Source organism: Schistocerca cancellata, chromosome 6 (assembly GCF_023864275.1).
Source record: "Schistocerca cancellata isolate TAMUIC-IGC-003103 chromosome 6, iqSchCanc2.1, whole genome shotgun sequence".
NCBI classification, from domain to species: Eukaryota; Metazoa; Arthropoda; class Insecta; order Orthoptera; family Acrididae; genus Schistocerca; species Schistocerca cancellata.
In genome coordinates this window covers 690,895,078-690,915,204 of record NC_064631.1, presented here as the reverse complement: position 1 = coordinate 690,915,204, position 20,127 = coordinate 690,895,078, and the positions used below count along the sequence as shown (strand labels likewise).

The 20,127-nt window shown below is 39.7% G+C and overlaps 1 protein-coding gene across 2 annotated transcripts in view; it reads right to left on the bottom strand.

Annotated features, from left to right (window-relative positions):
- The window catches only part of LOC126191369 (S1 RNA-binding domain-containing protein 1), a 263,508-nt gene that overhangs the window by 82,226 nt on the left and 161,155 nt on the right, over window positions 1–20,127 (bottom strand). For both annotated transcript variants that reach the window (XM_049932214.1, XM_049932215.1), the window contains 3 exons: window positions 17,445–17,625; window positions 17,166–17,309; window positions 16,916–17,063 (listed from right to left, as the gene is read on the bottom strand). In XM_049932214.1, the coding sequence (XP_049788171.1) occupies window positions 16,916–17,063; window positions 17,166–17,309; window positions 17,445–17,625 (473 nt within the window). The remainder of the gene's footprint in view (window positions 1–16,915; window positions 17,064–17,165; window positions 17,310–17,444; window positions 17,626–20,127) is intronic.

The following is a 20,127-nucleotide window of genomic DNA, read 5'->3' as shown; positions in this document are numbered from 1 at the left end:
CTGTGGGAAAACTGGGAAAGAAGACAGTAAGAAGTATTTGAGATTTGGTGCTATAGAATGTTGTTGAAAATTATGTGGGCTGATAAGAAATGGAGAGGTTCCCTCAGAATTGTCAAGGAGAGAAACATGAGGAAAACACTAAAGAGAAGAAGGGACAGGATGAAAGAAGATGTGTGAATACACTAAGGAAAAACTTTCAGGGTGCTTTAGGGAGCTGTTGTGGGTAGATACCACAAAGGAGACGAGAGGTTGGAATATATCCAACAAATGGTGAAGGATGTTGGGTGCAAGTGTTACTCTGGGATGAGGGTTTGGCTTAGGAGATTAATTTGTGGTGGGCTGCATCAAAACAGTCAGAATACTGACCCCCCCCCCCCCACCCCAAACAAATGAATAAAAAAATATGAATAAAATAAAAAATTGTGTAGCAGATTAAGCATGTTTCCCAGTTAATCTTCGGAACAGCGTGTTGTATAATAATGCCTTACATGCTGCATACTGCTAACATGAGTGGAACTTTTCCATCTTGTACGGGTCTCTGGAGATTTAAACCAGTTTGCTTTTTTTTTGTATCTGATACATATTTCGTGAACCTCTGTTCAGCAGAACAGGATATGTTTCACTGTACATTAAAAAATGAATTAAGTTGTTATATTAAATGTTTCGTAGTAAGTGAAAATTGTGAACTAAATTTTTAACATTAGACTTCAGAACCAGACAGTTCTGACAATCTCATAGGAAGCATTAGGGAACAATTGACAAGAATAGGGGAAAGGAATACAGTAGAAGAAGAATGGGTGCCTTGAGAGAGAAAATAATAAAGGCAGCAGAGAATCAAGTATGTAAAAAGATGAAGGCTAGTAAAAATCCTAGGTGACATATGAGTTACTGAATGTAATTCATGAAAGGAGAAAATATGAAAACATAGTAAATGAAGCAGGCTAAAGGAAATACAAATGTCTAAAAAATGAGATCAACAGGAAGTGCAAAATGGCTAAGCAGGACTGGTTAGAGGACAAATGTAAGGATTTAGCACATTTCACAAGGGAAAGATAGACACTGCCTACGGGAAAATTAAAGAGGCCTTCGGAGAAAATAGAAGCAGCTATATGAATATCAAGAACTTAAGATTGTAAAGCAGTCTCAAGCAAAGAAGGGAAAGTTGCAAAGTGGAAGGACTATATAGTGTCTTACACAAGGGAGATGTACTTGAGGGCAATATTACAGAAATGGAAGTTGATGTAGATGAAGATGAAATGGGAGACATGATAGTGCGAGAAGAATTTGACAGAGCACTTTCCATTTGAACTACTAATAGCCTTGGGAGAGCCAGCCATGACAAAACTCTTTCATCTGGTGAGCAAGATGTATGAGACAGACGAAATACTGTCAGACTTCAAGAAGACTATAATAAATCTAGTTCCAAAGAAAGCAGGTGCTGACAGATGTGAATATTATCAAACTATCAGTTTAATAGGTCATGGTTGTGAAATACCAACACCAATTCTTTACAGATAAATGGAAAAATTGGTAGAAATGGATCATGGGGAAGATCATTTTGGATTCCGGAAAAATGTGGGAACATGCGAGGCAACACTGACCTCTATGATTTCTCTTAGCAAATAGGTTAAAGAAAAAAAACCTCGTTTACAGCATCTGTAGACTGTCTTTGACAATGCTGACTACAATACCAGGTCTAAACATATGAACCAGAATTTCCCTATAGATGGTGCTAGCCGTCAATGTAGGGCCCATGAGACTGCGCCTACAGCACTATCTGCTTCCTGTATGAGCTGACGACGAATGTCAACACACAGGGCCAAGTTCCATACATTGGTATCTGTTTCAGTTATAAATATTTGTCATGTATTACTATTTTTCTGACATGTTCTACATCCTGGAGGACCTCCTTACTATGGATCAATTGGAATGAAAGTAAACATGTCAAGTTTTGTGCCTACGAACTACGATTTGTGTACAGCATAGGTTTTCTGTTATCATTTGAAGTAAACTGCAACAGAATTGCATCGAATGCTTGTTGCTTTCAGCGAACATGCTGTTGGAAAAACACAGTGTTTTGACTGGTTAAAAAAATTCAAAAGTGGTGATTTTGACATGAGAAATGATGAGTGTGGAAAATCATGAAAAAGTTTGAAGACAATGAATTGCAGCCTTATTGGATGATGATGATACTCAACAGGAACTCGCAGAACAATTCAAAGTGACTCAGAAAGCTGTTTCTCTTCGGCAGAAAGCTATGGGAAAGGTACAGAAAATGGGTTCCGCATGAACTGAATGAAAGACAAGCAAGTAGAAAGATCACTTGCGAAATGCTGCTCGCAAGATACAAAAGGAAGTCATTTCTCCATAGAATAGTGACCAGTGATGAAAAATAGATATATTTTGAGAATCAAAAGCGTCGTAAATTATGGGTGAATATAAGCAAACCATCAACATCCACTGCAAGCCAAAACTGATTTGGAAAGAAGACAATTGCTCTGTGTTTGGTGGGATCAGAAAAGGTGTCATCTATTACAAGCTGCTAAAACCTGGCAAAACCGTCAACACTGATCGCTGCCAACAGCAAATGAATGATTTAAATCGAGCATTATGTGAGAAATGACCAGAATATGGAAGAAGGAAACACAAAGTCTTATTGCTCCATGATAACGCCCCATCACACACGGCAAAACAGTTCAGGGAAACGATTGAGGTGTTCAGATGGGAAATAATAGGGCGTGCAGCTTATTCTCCAGGTTTAACTCCATCCCATTAGCATCTATTTGTATCACTGGGGCATGCTCTCACTGAACAATGCTTCAATTAGTATGAAAATGGTTCACTTCAACAGAAGAACTGTTTTTTTTAGTGTGACTTTCACAGTGTCCCAGAGAGGTGGGAGAAATTTATAAATAGCAATGGAGATTATTTTGAATAAAATATTGGTTATCAGTTTGAAACAAACAGATGTGTAATTATTTCAAATAAATTCTGATTTCATACTTCTGCACCTGGTACTCTCCTTGGAATTGCGAGGAAAGTAAGGGTAAAATGCAGGGAGCAGAAGGCTACTTACAACTTGAACAGAAACCAGATGGAAGTTATAAGAGTCAAGGGGCAAGAAAGGGAAGCTGTGGTTGAGAAGGGAATGAGACAGTGTTGTAGCCTATTCCCTATGTTACTCTATCTGTATATTGAGCAAGCAATAAAGGAAACAAAATAAAAATTTGGAGCACAAGTTTAAGTTCAGAGAGAAGAAATAAAGTCTTTGAAGTTTGCAAATGACACTGTAAATCGGTCAGAGGGAGAAAAGCTCTTGGTAGACCAGTTGAATGGAATGGACAGTCTGCTGAAAGGAGGACTTGAAACGAACATCAACAAAAGAGAAACGAAGGTAATGAAATGTACTCGAATTAAATCACTTGAAGCTGAAGGAATTAGATTAGGAAATAGGACACTTAAAGTAGTAGATGACTTTCGCTATATGGGCAGCAAAATAACTGATGACTGCTAAAGTAGGGAGGATATAAAATGTAGACAGGCAATGGGATGAAAAGTGTTTATGAAGAAGAGGAATTTGCTAACACTGAGTACAGATTGAACGTTAGAAAGTATTTTTTGAAACTATTTGTATGGAGCGAAGCCATGTATGGGAGTGAAACATGGATGATAAACAATTTAAACCAGAAGAGAATAGAAATTTTTGAAATGTGGTACTACAGAAGAATGCTGATAAGATGGATAGATTATGTAACTACTGAGGATGCACTAAATAGAATTGCGGAGCAAAGAAATTTGCGCACAACTTGACTAGAAGAAGGGATCAGTTGCTAGGACACATTCTGAGACATCAAGAGTCACCAATTTAGTACTGGAGAGAAGTTTGCAAGGGTTACAAACCGTAGGGGAGAGACCAAAAGTAAGCAGGTGTGAAAGAATGTAAGTTGCAGTAGTTATCTGGAGATGAAGAGGCTTGCACTGGGTAGAATAGCATGGAGAGCTGTAAGAAACCAGTCTTCGGACTAAAGACCACAAAAATAACAAACAATGATGATTTATTAGTCTATTTATGTATCACTCTAGAATCCAGTAGGATATGCAAGCAAATAAGGGGAAACAAAGATGAAGAGAGCCTCTCCCTTTTACATCTATGTGTATTCTCCACAGGCCACCTTACAGTGTATGGCAGGGAGTACTTCCGATACTACTATCTTCCATCTTTTCCCTCCTTCCCTATTCCATTTCCAAATGGCATGTGGAAAAATGATTGTCAATAAAGACCATAGGACATCTAATTTCTCTAATTTTCTTCTCATGATCATTCCATAAGACACTGTGTGTGTGTGTGTGTGTGTGTGTGTGTGTGTGTGTGTGTGTGTGTGTGTGTGTGAAGGGAGGGGGGGGGGGGGCGGAGTATATGCTGTTCAACTCTTCTTGGAACATAAGCTCTCAAAATTTTAACAGTAAACCTATCCACGATGCACATCATCTCTCTTGTAGCATCTGCTACTGGAGTTTATTGAGGATCCACCTAACTCTCTCCTTCTGAGTAAATTAACCATAGCTGAAATGTATCGCTGTTCATTGGGTCTTCTCTATAACTTACATTAATCCTACTTAATAAGAGTAATAGACCAATGAACAGTACTCAAGAATTAGTTGAAATTTTATGACAGTTATTGTTTCCAATAATCTGTCATCTACACTATAATTGAAAAGCAGTTAATCTATCTCCTATTTCTGAGAATTATGTAACATTTATTATCTTTCAGGTTCACGTGATAGCCCTTTGCGGGCTTTTAAAAACAAATTAAATGATATGGTGGCCCTCAAATACGTACCCTCAGACTCAAAGTTGAAATATTAAAAGGCTTTGGCTGGTTTCATTGTCTGGGGGCTAGGATACATAGTAGCCGCATTACAAGCCAAATACTATTAAGTCTACTCTATACAATATGAATATACACACGAATCAAATTGGTCGAAGGTTTCTACTATTCGGCAATTGTGAATTTTGAATGTAACATAGACATTTATTCATGAAAGATTGCAATTAAATAAATTCTGTAGGTACTATTTTAATGTGTTTACATGATGAGTACGATAGCAGAAGTACCTCTAAGAATGCCCTTTATTACGATAAAACACTTATTGGTGCTGATGGTCCAGCAATTAAATAAAATATAAGTTGAATAACAGGAAAACAATAGATTCCTACTTCATGTAATTAATTATGAACAACAACATAGCTCGTGAGATATTCACTTCTAAACACATACTACATCTTCACTGCAGAAGCCACGGAAATCTCACAAGTGCACACATTGGCACTACAAAATATTTTTATCTCCCTCGATCATTCGCAAACTACTCCACTCTCGAAGTCTTTCCCGCTAGTCTGCATCCGTTGCGCCGCACTGTCCAGAACTCTCTCCTGTCCTCTCCCGTACTCTTCTCCCACTTCCATCCAGTCTCCCCATTATGAGCGCTGTGATTGGCTAGAGTGCTACCGCCATGTTTTCAAGCCAACGCACACTCACAAACATAATGAAACACATCGAAATACTGGATTTACATTTAAATAACTTGAAATTAAATAAATATTCCTACGGCTGAACCATAAACATGCTCTAACACACATTATTAAATACATAAACAAGTTAAATAAACATACATGACAGGAATAGAACAGAAGTAAGCCAGTAGTCTAATGTCTCTGTGTTTTCTAAAACACAATAAATAACTGACCAATTTCTTCATGAATAGTATATATCGGATGCCGCTACCGTTTTTTCGTGTAACTGTGGAGTAGAGTACTTATGGCCTGACGCGATCGATAGCAATAGCCACTTTGACCTCCAATAACTCATGTACTATACAAGTTAAATGCCTGTAATTTATACCAATTTAGGTTCACACTAATAGCTTTTTAAAGAGACGTCAATCAACAAAATCAGATGAATTGTTTGGATTTTGGAAATTCGTTGCTGGGTGTTACTTTTATAATTAATCGTCAGATACTAAATTTTAAACTTGAAAATATGATTACACCATCAGACTCATCGTGCAAATCATGGTAATGTACATGTTTCTTTTTGCGATATCATGATTCATCTGGCTACTATTAATTTCTATACCAACTGTGAAATGTCTGCCATTAAGGTTTCACAAAGTCCACCATCTTTGGCACTCCCGGCATGTCTCCTTCATCGACACAACAACACCATGAAATTCCCAGTCACACGTCGGCTGGACCACGCGCTGGGGCTACCCTGCTTGCTCAGCTAACTTTCGGCAGCACGTAGTTGCTGCTGAGCCCCGGCTTGCTGAGCAGCCTCTGTGGCCACGCGAACTCTAAACATATAATATTTTCTGGGTGCCACAACCCGCCAATTACCTCACACCCTGCACCAGTCATCAAACCTCTGCACGTCTTCCTGCATTTCATTAAGTTTCTTGCATCACAAATTTCCTATACAAAACAGCATCTTCCATCAATAGCCCCAAGGAGCCTCCAAAAGTATCCACTAGGTCATTAATGTAAATCGTAAATAGTAGGAGCTGTGTACCAATCCACTGGTGTTTTCACTAAATTACCTTAACATTTGTTGCTTTTGTTCCAATAAAAACACATTGGCTTTTAACAACAAGAAAGTCCTGTATCCAATCACAAGTCTGGTTCAATACTTGGTTAGCTCGTAATTTGTTCTCTAAATGACACTGAATGCCTTTTGTCAATGGAGTTTTATGAAATCCATGTTGTTCTTTAGAGAGATTCTCTTTCTTCCAGAACAACATAATGATTTGTTCCATAATTCTACAACAGGCTGGCATCAGCCATATACTGGCAGGCCCATAAATATGTCCATCTGTATAATTGCCTTTCTTGAAAACAAAAATGAGCTGTGTCTTTTCCAATCACCAGGGACCTACGTTAAACTAATGCTAAAAAGGGAGAAGTTCTTTCGCATAAACTCTGTAGAACCTCACAGGTATCTCATCCAGTCCAGCTGTTTTTTCACTGTTGAGGAGTTTTAGTTGTTTTTCTAATCAGTGATCACATATCTCAATATCTGCCATTTCAGCATTTGTGCAATGACTGAAACATATTATGGTCTTTTACAGTGAAACAATTTTGGAAGACCAAATTCAGTATTTCAGCCATCACTCTCTCATCATCTTGTTCAGTGCCAGTATGGCCACTGAGTGATTTAATGGATTATTTTGATCCACTTACTGACGGTGGTCATGTGTTTGACAAAATTTTACTCTTAAATTCAATGAATGCTTCTTACATTTTTTGAGTCTTTCTCCTTCTGTCTGTCTACCAGACTTTGACTCTTCTTAAATTAGAAATGAAACTCTCTTTGTCTTCCCAGTAATTTTCTAACATAGATAGTGAATCATAGTATGCCTTTTCCATCCCACACAAGCCTGTTCCACATATATATCAAAGTCATATTGTACGATGCATTAGAGTTTTACTCATTTATGCCCCACATCTTTGTCCTTAGAGCTAAATACTTGATTTTGGCTACACAGATGTCTCGCAATTTGTCTTGTGTCATACTTGCTAAACAAAAATATTTTTGTACATTTTTAACATTCCCGTAATATCTGCAGTCATTGATACTGGAGGAATGATTTAAAATTTGCCTTCTATGCCTCTAATATCCAACACGTTTATAGAAGCATGCTAATTAAAAAAGACAAACAAAAATAATGAGGTGTACTGAAAGAGGCATGTGAGCTGGTTTGTGAGATATTTATTTCTAAAAGCTAGCTATTTCAACAAAATTTAATGGGTTATAATCTCTTAATCAAGGGGAGTCCTTGCTTGTGAAAGTGTCTTCGAACATGTAGAACCATACATAGAATGTGAGAGGGAGAAAGGGACGCGGTTAACTGTTGGAACCATCAGATTGTAAAGGAACCATGAGAACATCACACCAAATTTTTACAGATACACCTTCACTGGAAGTTGAGACCAGACTCAATGATTTGAGGGGCATGGATCATGTTGGGGTCAGCAGTGAAAACAACAATTTAAAGGTTCCCTTCTATGCTCTAAAGGCAAATATGTTTATACAGGTATGCTAATTAGTATGGACAAACAATAAATAATGAGGTGTACTGAATGGGGTTTGTGAGCTGGTTTGTCAGATATTTATTTCAAAAAGCTAACGAGTACATCAAAATTTAATGTGTTACAACCTCTTAATCAAGGAGGGTCACAGCTTGTGACAGTCTTCGAATAGGTACAACTATTACACAGTTTACAGTATTTTGTTCAACATCGTCTGGCAGCATGAGAAGATAAACTCTGGGAAGAGGGATGTTAACACAGGATTTTGCCGGAGCCACACCCGTACATTATACATCCAGAAAAAAGGGGGAAGTTTTAGAGTAATAAGAACTCATCAGGTGGTCAAGAAAGCCAGCACAGTCAGAGAGGAAAAAAAAAAAAAAACTGGTTTCAACGCCGTGCTTGGTGGTGAAGAGGTGCTGCTAGCACGCACTTCAGTGATGTGCGGCAGTTAATGCCATGAACCACAGGGGGTTGCGCAAGACGAGCTGCCGAGATCATGGCCAGGAGATATTGCCTCATAAAAGCGGAAGCAGACTATGTGAGCGACAGTTTGGTGCCTAAGGCCCCCAGAAAATGTGGCAGTCAAAGGTCTACCTGCAGCGGAAGTGACTAGCGAGGGTGCTGAGAAGATGCAGTGGTACCTACCTCAATTGGCAGGAGCTTCACTGATCACTGGCTTTCGGTCAGTGCAGCTTGTCATCTGTTGCTACAACTGGAGGCGAAGGGAGACACTTGTTGTGGTCCAGATCAGAAAAATGGAGATCGTCTTGTCCTCGAGTTGTGATACCAATTGTGGGACCGAATACTATGGGTGGAGTGGTGGCTGGTACGCACCCAATCGAAGAACGATATGTGCGCATGCTGTGAAGTCACAGTGGATGAAGGTACAGAGCTTACCACGACGTTGTGGAAGTGTTGGTTGCAGCTAGGCCATGAAGCCTTGAAGCTGCTGCAGGAAACCTGGTATGATACTGTTAGCATATCTGGTTGTTTCCAAAAAATCACCAGGAATGTCGAGCGATTGTCCGTGTACCAGCTCGTGGCATAAGTTGCCAGGACAGTTTTCTGTGTGATCCACAGGCCTAGAAGTACCAGGAGTAGAGCAGCAGACCATTCAGCGGAGTAACACATAAGGGTGGTTTTAAAGTGAGTGGTGGAACCATTCCACCATGCTATTAACTGTGTGGTGGTAGCTGGTGGTATGGTGGAAACTGAAGCCGCAGGTAGCTGTCTGTCATAGACTGGAGATGAACTGACATCCACGATCTGTAGTGATGTTGTGGGGGCATCCAGAGCAGAACAACCAGATTCAAATGAAGCCTGCACCCACAGTTTTGTCTGAAATATCGGAGACAGGAGTGGCCTCCGGCCAATGAATAAATCAGTCAATAATTCTCCTGTCAACAAAGTTGAGGTGTACATCTGTGACCCACGTTGTATGGGGTGAATGGTGGCTGTGAGGGAGTGAACATGCGCTGGCACAGTATACAGTTGCTGCAGTCAAACATTTGATGCCCGGCCATACAAACCGTTGTTTCATAAGAGTGGCAGAAGCACGAGCACCTGCGTGTGCGAGGCCAGGGACATGAGAAATTCCGTTTCTGGAAGGCGAGAGGGAGAAAGGGGCGGAACAATTGTTGGGATCGTCATGTTGTGAAGGATCCACAAGAATGTCACACCAGATTTTACAGTTGGAGCCAGGTATGCTTCTTAGCTGGAGGCTGAGGCCACAATCAGTGATCTGAAGGATATGGATTATGTCAGGGTCACCAGTGAAGGAACAATTTAAAGGTTCCCTTCTATGTACCTAAGGGCAAACATGTTTATAAAGACAAGCTAATTAGTAAGGACAAACAATAAATAATGAAGCATTCTGAAATAGGTGTGTGAGCTGGCTCATCAGCTATTTATTTCAAAAAGCTAACTACTACATCAAAATTTAATGGGTTACAACCTCTTAATCAAGGGGGGGGGGGGGGGGGCGCCTTATTTGTGGCAGTCTTTGAACAAGAGACAACTATTATACAGTTTACAGTATTTTGTTCGACATCATCTGACAGCCCGAGAAGACAAGCCCTGGGAAGGGGTCTGTTAACACAGGGTTTCGCTGTGTGTTACACATCCACGGGAAAAAGAAGGGAAGTCTGAGAGTAATAAGGACACATCAGGTGGTCAAGGAAGCCAGCATAGTCGGAGAGAAAACTCGTTTCAGTCCCGTGCTTGGTGGTGAAGAGGTACCAAAATGGCTGGGGATGAAATAGTAATAAACCTGCCCAGTACTTCTGGCACTTACCGAACTTCACTGCACTGAAGTAAACTACACTGTACTCAGTAATCCAGGTGATGATCCCAGCAGGGGCAGCCATGAAGAGGTACGTGGGGGGGGGGGGGGGGGGCAGGGAGAGAGAGGGTTTTATTGGGTGGGGGGCGGGGAGTGTGCAGTGGGGTGGGTGGGGGTGGGGAAGGCGACCTGGGCATATTGCAACAGACTTTGTACACCTGCAGTCAAGAAAGTCTCTCAAGGAGACATAGCTCGGGGAGGTGACATGGAAGACTCAGTGGCACTTCTCTCATTAACTGGCGTGCAGGAATACACAGAAACTGGATGCAGGTGCAAAAGCCTGCTGTTAGCCCAAAGGGGGCGGCGGCAGGGGGTGTGGGATTTGCCCAAGACGAGCTGCCGAGAGCATGGCCAGGAGATGTTGCCTCTAGAAGCAGAAACAGAGACTGTGTGAGCAGCAGTTTGGTGTGCGTGGCCCCCAGTAAGTGTAGCAGTCAAAGGCCTACCTGGCGTGGAAGTGACCAGCGAGGATGCTGGGGAGAAGTGGTGGTACTTTAGGTGGCAGGAGCTTTGCTGATTGCCAGTTTTCAGTCAGTGCAGCCCGTCATCTGCTGCTACAAGTGAGGCAAACGGAAATAGTCGCCACAATACTATCGCCAATTTTTGCCTCAGTGTTTGAGGCTGTTAGTTACTAGGTGGTCAAGAAATTGCCCTCAGACACTGGTTCTTTAACTATCTGCTCGCAGTAATTTTCAGACAAAATATTCAAAACAATCTCAAACAAATCCCTTATTATGACACCATTTCTAATTGTGTGTGTCTCCCCTTCCCATGAGATATTCTCCAAGTTATCTCTGAACCACTCTGCCACTACAGCTCTTGACACAGGTGGCCTATAAACAATCTGATTACCATGATTGGGCTACCTTTGATGTTTACCTTTACTCATACTATTTCACATTCATAATCTACAATAATCTCACTAGAAAACAAGAGTTCTTTGTGACAATAAATATGCCACTGTCACTGCCAAGTAGCCTACTCTTGTAATATATATTCCAGTCTCAAATAAGAATATAGCTGCTGTTCAATTCCTGTTTCAGGCAATTTTCTGTTTCTGATATTGGTTGGTTGGTTGGTTTGAGGAAGGAGACCAGACAGCGTGGTCATCGGTCTCATCGGATTAGGGAAGGATTGGGAAGGAAGTCGGCCGTGCCCTTTCAGAGGAACCATCCCGGCATTTGCCTGGAGCGATTTAGGGAAATCACGGAAAACCTAAATCAGGATGGCCGGACGCGGGATTGAACTGCCGTCCTCCCGAATGCGAGTCCAGTGTCTAACCACTGTGCCACCCCCCTCGGTTTTCTGATATTATGTGGATATTATTACCACTAATAAGTGAAACCAATGCTGGGACTTACCATACATGCTGCAGCAGTTTACTAACAACACATAATTTTTTTTCTGATCTCAAAGGCTGAATGTTCTCCTCTGGGAGCAATGGAGCTGGTCTGTCTTTGATTTCTGCAGGTATTTGGTCACTGTCCCTATGGAGGTGTTCCTCTAACCCTCAAAAATCCTGCTTTCACATCACATGTTCCCCATTACCCTCAGGATATACAGGAAAGTAATTTCTACAGACAAACGTAATAATGCCTATGGTTGCAGCATCCCATTAGCCACTTCCTTTGTTCACTGCACTTCTGATATATCAATGGCCTAGCAATTCTCCACCGGCAGCTGAGATTGAGAAATTCACATTTGAGATTGTCGCAGAGTTGTCCGAGCTTCTGGTTTTCACCTTCAACTCTACTTCAAACCATAAGACCATTATCGACTCTGGTTGATGCTACAAATGGTGAAATGTGCATGCATTCTGTGTGTGATGTCTTCATCATCCAGCCAACTGCCTAAAGAAACCAAGGTTAGCCTCATAACCCAGGGAGGAAGCATCATTTATGCCAACATTAGCCACTATCTGAAGTCAGATGCACAACTTGTTCTTACACCAAGTGGTTCGCTCTATCTTGGGATCTGAGTGATCCATATTCCTTCATAATCTTCCCCAAATTATCCCCCTGTCCTTCCTGAGGAAGGAACTAATAATTTCTGAAGTTAGAATTTTTATTACACCCCCCCCCCCTCCATTGCACCACTTTTAACCATTTATATCAGAAGCACGGGTATTTTTCCACCTGAAGGTGAACACTGGCTAGCTGTCTCTGTAATTTTATGGTGTCTTCCAGAGAATATTCCTTTTGATATTTTGATACAATATGTTCCATAATATGTATATGACACCATATTAGTGCAGCCCAAACTGATGGGATTAAATATATTTGCACGTGTCTTCACCACAATAACTTTTCTGTACACAATATGATTCTTCAGTTTCCTGATATATTACTGTGCTGATATTTTACTCAAAGGTAGGAAATTATAAATTGACATGAATGTTCTGAGAGCATGACATTAACAATGAAATTTCAGTGAGCACTGTCTCAAATTACATTACACAACAAAAAAGAAATAAAGCATTCATCAAAAAGTAAATCTGGTAGCAATTTCTTCCTCGAATGATATTTATGAAAAGAGCTACAGTGCTCGCAAACTGTTATGGATAAAATAATGTCATTACAAAACAAGCTTCCTACCACCTATGAAACACAGTGCATCTGCATTTCAACTTATCTATAGAACTGGAGGTAGGCTAGAGTTTACGCCTGGCATCAAAGTTAATGACTAACATACTACAGTATGACATTGATTATTTGGCATGCTCAGGGATCTGTTGGCATATTGTCAAGATCAATTTTTAAAAACATGCTTTTTTAAGGTATAGAAACAAACCCTACAGTTTTAGTGTACAAAAACAACTAATTTATTGATTAAACACAACAGAAGAGATTGTAGTATGAAAAATTAAAAGAATGGATTACTTTTCTGCAAAAACAAAACTGAAGTCAAAGTTGAATACTGTACTGCTCTATTAAATCAGTTTAATGCTCAAAGTGTCGGAAAAGTTCAATATATACATAAATAATTTTTTGTACTACAGTTATAAAATAAAATAAGAATCACTGATTTGAAAAGACCAGGATTAAGCTAGTTAATAAAAATTGTTAATTTGGTGCAGTTTAATTGGTATCACTGTCTTTAGGAATATTTGATTATGTCATGGGCTTGGAATATGCCAGACTGGTATCTACCACTAATGGTTTAGCTGAAATTTCCTTTTGAGCTCACTAGAGCATTGCAAAAATTCCAACCTGTTTCTCGGATTGAGTTCTTTTTTGAAAGAAATTATTTCGTATTGTGCGCAGATTCATAACATCACAAGTGTTGTATTGTTGGGTGATCTTGGCAAATTTCATACAATTTTTTAAGACTTCATAAGCCTCAGCCTAAGAGATGTAGAGTTATAAGAGTTTATTCTTCATCATACTCACAAGGGAACCTCCCCATCGCACCCCCCTCAGATTTAGTTATAAGTTGGCACAGATCAATCAAGAAAACAGAAAGAAGTTGCGTGGAACTATGAAAAAAATAACCAAAATATACAAACTGAGAAGTCCATGCGCAAGATAGGCAACATCAAGGACCATGAGATCCCAGGAGCGTGGTGGTCCCGTGCTTAGTGTGAGGAGCTGCAGAACTAGAGGTCCTTGGTTCAAGTCTCCCCTTGAGTGAAAACTTTACTTTTTTATTTTCAGACAATTATTATCTGTCCGTCCGATGCGAGGTAACTGCGCTGTAGTATGGGGGCGTTGTATAAAAACGTTAAAAACATATGTTTTGTCAGAGCACAGGGAAAACTGTGCGACTGTGAAACTGTTGCATTCATTTGTTGCAGTTTATGTAACAAACTCTTATGTTTTCATCACTTCTTTGGGAGTGATTATCACATCCACAAGAAAACCTAAATCAGGCAAGGTAGAAGAATTTTTTTACCCATTCGCCAAGTGTACAAGTTAGGTGGGTCGACAACATATTCCTGTCATGTGACGCACATGCCGTCAGCAGTGTCGTATAGAATATATCAGACGTGTTTTCCTGTGGAGGAATCGGTTGACCTATGACTTTGCGATCAAATGTTTTCGGTTCCCATTGGAGAGGCACGTCCTTTCATCTACTAATCGCACAGTTTTGCGGTACGGTCGCAAAACACAGACACTAAACTTATTACAGTGAACAGAGACGTCAATGAACAAATGGACAGATCATAACTTTGTGAAAATAAAGAAAGTAAATTTCTCACTCGAGGAAAGACTTGAACCAAGGACCTCTCGTGCTGCAGCTCCTCCCGCTAACCACGGAACCATGGCGCTCCTGAGCTGACATTATCCTTGATGTTGCATATCTTGTGCATGGACTACTCAGTTTGTATATTTTGCTTCTTTTTTTTCATAGTTCCACACAACTTCTTCCTGTTTTCTCGATTGATCTGTGTTCAGTTTTTCAAGGCCTATCCGCTGGGCCAACTTATAACTAAATCTGAGGGGGGTGCGATGGGGAGGTTCCCTTGTCAGTTTCTGCAGCCTCCGGTGAGTTGCAAACACCTTCTATTATCACTTCATCAGTCAACCCTTCTTCAACAGCTAAATTTCTGTCAACGTTGCTACATTTGTAAACTACTTCTGTTGAAAACACTCAGTTAATCAGTGGATGCAGACTTTATCATTTGTACTATTTCAGAGTGATGAGATATGGACTTATCATAATGTGCATTGCTTTTTATCTTGGGTTTTTCGTCCAGTTAAGGCCATCATTTTCTTCAGCCCTTTGCACTGTTCCACTTTTCACAGACGTTCAACCAACTGCAAATGTGAAAATAGTGTCTTTAATGTTACAATTGTGTTGTAACTCTTGGATGCTGCAATATCAGCTTCGCAGTTTTAGCACAAACATTCCTCTGTACTTGCACTTGAAAGTTTGTATGACCCCTTGACCCAACACAAGCTCAGGTTCTGGAGGGTGACCTTGGCAATTTTCAAGGAGGAGAACCCCTTAGAATTTGCTGGTAGCCCATCCCCCTTTTTTTCCAAAAATTTGTAGGTAGTCCTATTTATCTAAATATTTTCTTTCACACCCGGAACAAAACGGTGAAAGAACCAGCCTGAAAAACTCAGGTTTCATACAGGCATTAGCCTGTGTGCCACAATTAACTGGCATATGTATAACGTTTTTTAGAGGTCAGTGCTTCTGATAGCTCCCAATCACAAACAAAGAAATTTACGATCACCTGAAGCATTTCCACATATGAAGACAGTTACTCTGCTTTACTCTTTTTCGAAACCTTTGCGCTGGACTCCTTAGCTTCAGCTAGGGTTGAATTTGGCAAATACTGCCATAACAGGCCAGTCTCATCAGTGTCATAAATTCTGTGTGGTGACAACCTATGTTCATCAACAACCTTCTGAAACGATGTTCTATACTCACTGGCAGCAGCTTCATCAATGGCAATGGATTTTATTCCAGCAGAAACATCTACGTGACGGAAGTCACGATGAATTTTGAAGTTACCCTTTTGAGGAAGAAACAACTTGATATAAGGGCAGATCCAGTTTCTTCTGAAAACATTTAGCCTTTTCAATTGATTTATACCCCATTATTGGCTTTTCTTCTGCTCTCCTAGCACTGAACCACTTACACAGAACATCTACAGTTTATAACTTACTTCTTTTTTTAACAGTTTGCCTAACATTTAAAGTTTTAACTGAAAGAGTTGTGAAACAATTTTTTCTATACGTAGTTTTTTTTTTTTTTTTTTTTTTTTTAAGGTATATAAATGAAAATTGTTCTGGTTTTCATCTTTTTCCAATCTTTTGATGTCAACAATCTGTTGGATTGCCAATGTCACATGTTTGTGTTTTTGCTGTTTTAGGTCTATTTGGAAAACATATGCACTGTACATACACACTTTTTACTGTGTGGTAGTCTATCTGACAGTCACAGAATAAGTTGAATAGTGATACAATACAATGACTTTATTAAGTAACTATTACTTAAAACCCCACAGCACAGATGCAAATGTAAGTACTGTAAATTTACGTCTAGTGAACAAGGAACTGTTGATATTAACATAAAGCTAACAACACAACTGGCTTATCTTGGCAAGAATATAATTGCTCAAAGAGGCAGACAATTTTCACTGAGGAGGGGCGGTGCTGAACAGTTCTGATGTTTTTCAAAGGCGTCCAACTGTGCTGCCAACTGCACTGAGCTAAAATTACAGGAAAATTTCTGATGTGTGCCTTATTATCGAGTCTGCTGTATTATCCAGTGCTGGATTATTGTGGTCTTACTGTATAACTAAAGAAAACCTCGCACTATATAAAGAAAGAAAACCGAGAAGTCCAGTTCTGAATTACACATGATTTCACTGAACCTTGTATGAATCCACAATCAAGCACAATGATAACCTGTGGGAGTATGAGACAGAAATGGAAAACAGATTTATATAAATAACATTAAGACCAGCCATTCCATTTTCTGGCAATAAAATTACATTCGCTGCATCCTTCATAATAATGATTAGCACTCACTGTGATCCCGTGATAATGTCTTTCAGTTTCAGTGCATCTGGGTCATCATCTGGTACTTGGTATTTTGATGTATGTGGGTAAATAACATCAGTGCGAAGAACTTCACCAGTAGCTGAAATAACTGCCAGCTTACATCCGTTACGAAAACCTGTACAAGTAAGTATCCATTATGATCTTAATAGCCCCAGCAAAGAATAGTAAGTAAAAAGTCACTCTTTAGTCTATTTAATGTGTTCAAATTAAATTTTACCAGGATCAATTCCTAGAATAGATTTTCCTCGTAACGGCGGAGCAAGAAGAAGTGCTTTCAAATTTGATGCAAAAACTTCAATGGCAGCACACACTGCTATTTGCAGTAATTCCGATCTAACTTGACGTGCTATTAAAGGCTCAACTGGAAAGAAAATGAAGACATATCACATGTGGCTCAGTACAGAAATTTCAAGTTACGTGACTACATTTCAGGCATGACTCACTTCTTTTGCCTACACTGTGTCTCGTATGTATAGTGAAAGTGAAACTAGCTTACTGAGTCGGCTGTATGCATCTTGACAGCTCTGCTGGAATAAAGTAGAACGAAACTCGTAGAATTTTCCTTTCGACAGCCAACGTCTGTGGCAGAATGAGAATATGCGGTCGAATGCAAATTTGGGAAAGTTGAGCTTCACTGACAATGCCTTTAGATTCTCCCCACGGAAAATAGCTAAAACCTGAAATTAAAAGAAGAAAACACATTCACCTCAATTCAAAAGTGCATTGCTGTAATATATAGTTAAAAAACATGTTCTGTTTCACAAATGTTGCAAAAATGCCTTGTAACATAACTTGCAATTTATTTCCTTAAATCTAAGAAAGAATCTTTCATCTGTTTTATCGGCACTCATCTCGACTAAGAGGAGTGATCAGTTGATCAGGACACATCCTGAGGCATCAAGAAATCAACAATTTGATAAGTGTGAGTGCTATAGTTGTACAGACAGAACATGTATTCAGTACTGTAAACATGTTCAACTGGATTTATAATGCAGTAGTGATGCAGAAATAAAGAAGTTTGCCCAGGGTACACTAGTGGGGACAGCTGTATCAAACCGGTGTACAGATTGAAGATCTCAACAACTACATCACCAATCGTATATTTCACTATGTTACTAAAGAGTTTCTTAGCATCCTCTTGTAAAAAACGTAATTTAACAGTAAACAGGAGTGCATATTTGAGTTAATTCGAATATCACTGCCACAAATTAATAACAGAAGTACTTCATAAGTGGGCAGTCAAAGTTTTAATTCCATCTTAAAAAATCAAAGTTAAGTAATGTTTGCTTGCATGTACATGTCTGCAGTACTCGCACACATTGAAATTCCCACACCATAGCCCCTTAGCACGATGCTAGAGAAGTCAAAACAAAATCGCACAGCACATTGATAAACTGGAGATGGGCTGTGCTTTTTTGTTTTGGTTCACTCTAGAGGCATGCTAAGGGGTTGTGGTGGACTACACACAAGTCTCTGTACATAAATAAAAATTTAATTAGGTAATTATTTTTTGAGGTGATAATCCTTCTCGGCTACCTGTGTACTCCTGGGTATACAGCTGTGTCATCATTTCCGCTTAAGCACAATATTTCGGTGACCAACCTAGTCAACATCTTCAGGTGCTGTGAACTCCAACCAGTATGGTCAGAGGCCAGGCACCAAGTACACACAACAGCAAAACTCACAGTACACGAAGACGATGACTGAGTCAGTTGCTGAAATACATTGTGCATTTAAAAAAAAACTACAACTTGGCTGTACACCCATAGGTACACCATCAATCATACATCCCAAGAAAATCTAAGAGATTAATGACTACCTCTTGATTCATACACATCTTTATGACTGGACTGTGCCAATTTTCCAATGTGATAATTAAAACTTTATGACTGTCCCTTGAAATACTAAATGGAGCACAGTGGCGAATACATACGGGGCACGTGCAGGGACCCCCCCCCCCCCCCCCCCCTTGTTAGGCCACCCACGCCACCCCCGCCATTCAGCCTGCCTGCTATTTGTTCATTTCTCTCGTCAATCGACTCGACTGAATCGAGTTATTGAGTAGTTGTACTTTCCTATGTAGCACGCATGTCTGCGTCATCGTATTTTATACATTTCTGTCCAGCACATAGGTAGCTAACACACACCTATGAGTATAGTTGTGGCCATTCTACTGATCTCGATACGTTATTCTGTCTGGCATTTGTTCAAGAAAAGTTGCGAATAGTCTACTGTCTTCTTGTATGGAAAACCTTCGATACATGTTGTTGTTGTTGTGGTCTTCAGTTCAGAGACTGGTTTGATGCAGCTCTCCATGCTACTCTAGCCTGTGAAAGCATCTTCATCTTCCAGTACCTACTGCAACCTCAGACATATCAACTTTCAAAAGTGAGAAATCAGGAGAATTTTAGCGGTGTACTATTGTGAATTACAACACATCCCTGATGATTAAAGTTGCAATAATTCAATACCTGCAACAACTCAATTACATTTGCTTTATTATTTACATGTAAATACTAAATAATGGATGTACCTGAGCCTTCAGACTATATAATTTACCATTCAACATGCTGAACAACATAAATGATGAGCTCTGCAGGTTTCTTTGGATTCACACACATTCAAGTGAAGCACTCTTGAGTGAACTACAACAAAGTTACGATCCGAGGAAACAAATTACCGTCTATTAGACTTCTGTTTTGACATTAGCACAGTTTTTGCATGAATAAATCACTGTTAAATGATCACACGTTCATTTCATAATGCAACCCATATTTGCATGGCATCTTATATCCGTAAGACATCTTTCCCAAATTTAAATCAATTTTATACCAGATGTACATGCTAGGCTTAGCAAATAATCTGAATAATTTATCACTCTGAATTTGTCCCAAAACGTTTCTGAAAGCACGGGCCTGAACTGAGTTTTGGTCTTTGTAACTGTACTAAAAATTTTCTCACATTCCGCATTACTATGTGGAAATGACAAAATAGCCAGCATCACCTTTGCAAGTTTATTATATTGAAGAACCCCATCAGCCGATTTCATCTGACCTACCAATGCCCACTGAACATCAATTCCCTCTGCTGCCAAGTTGGTTTCTTCCAGCTGAAAGCTACAGAACTGAGAGTGGAGAATATCAACTTCTGTATCTAAGTGTTCACTTTCGCCAGTCAGA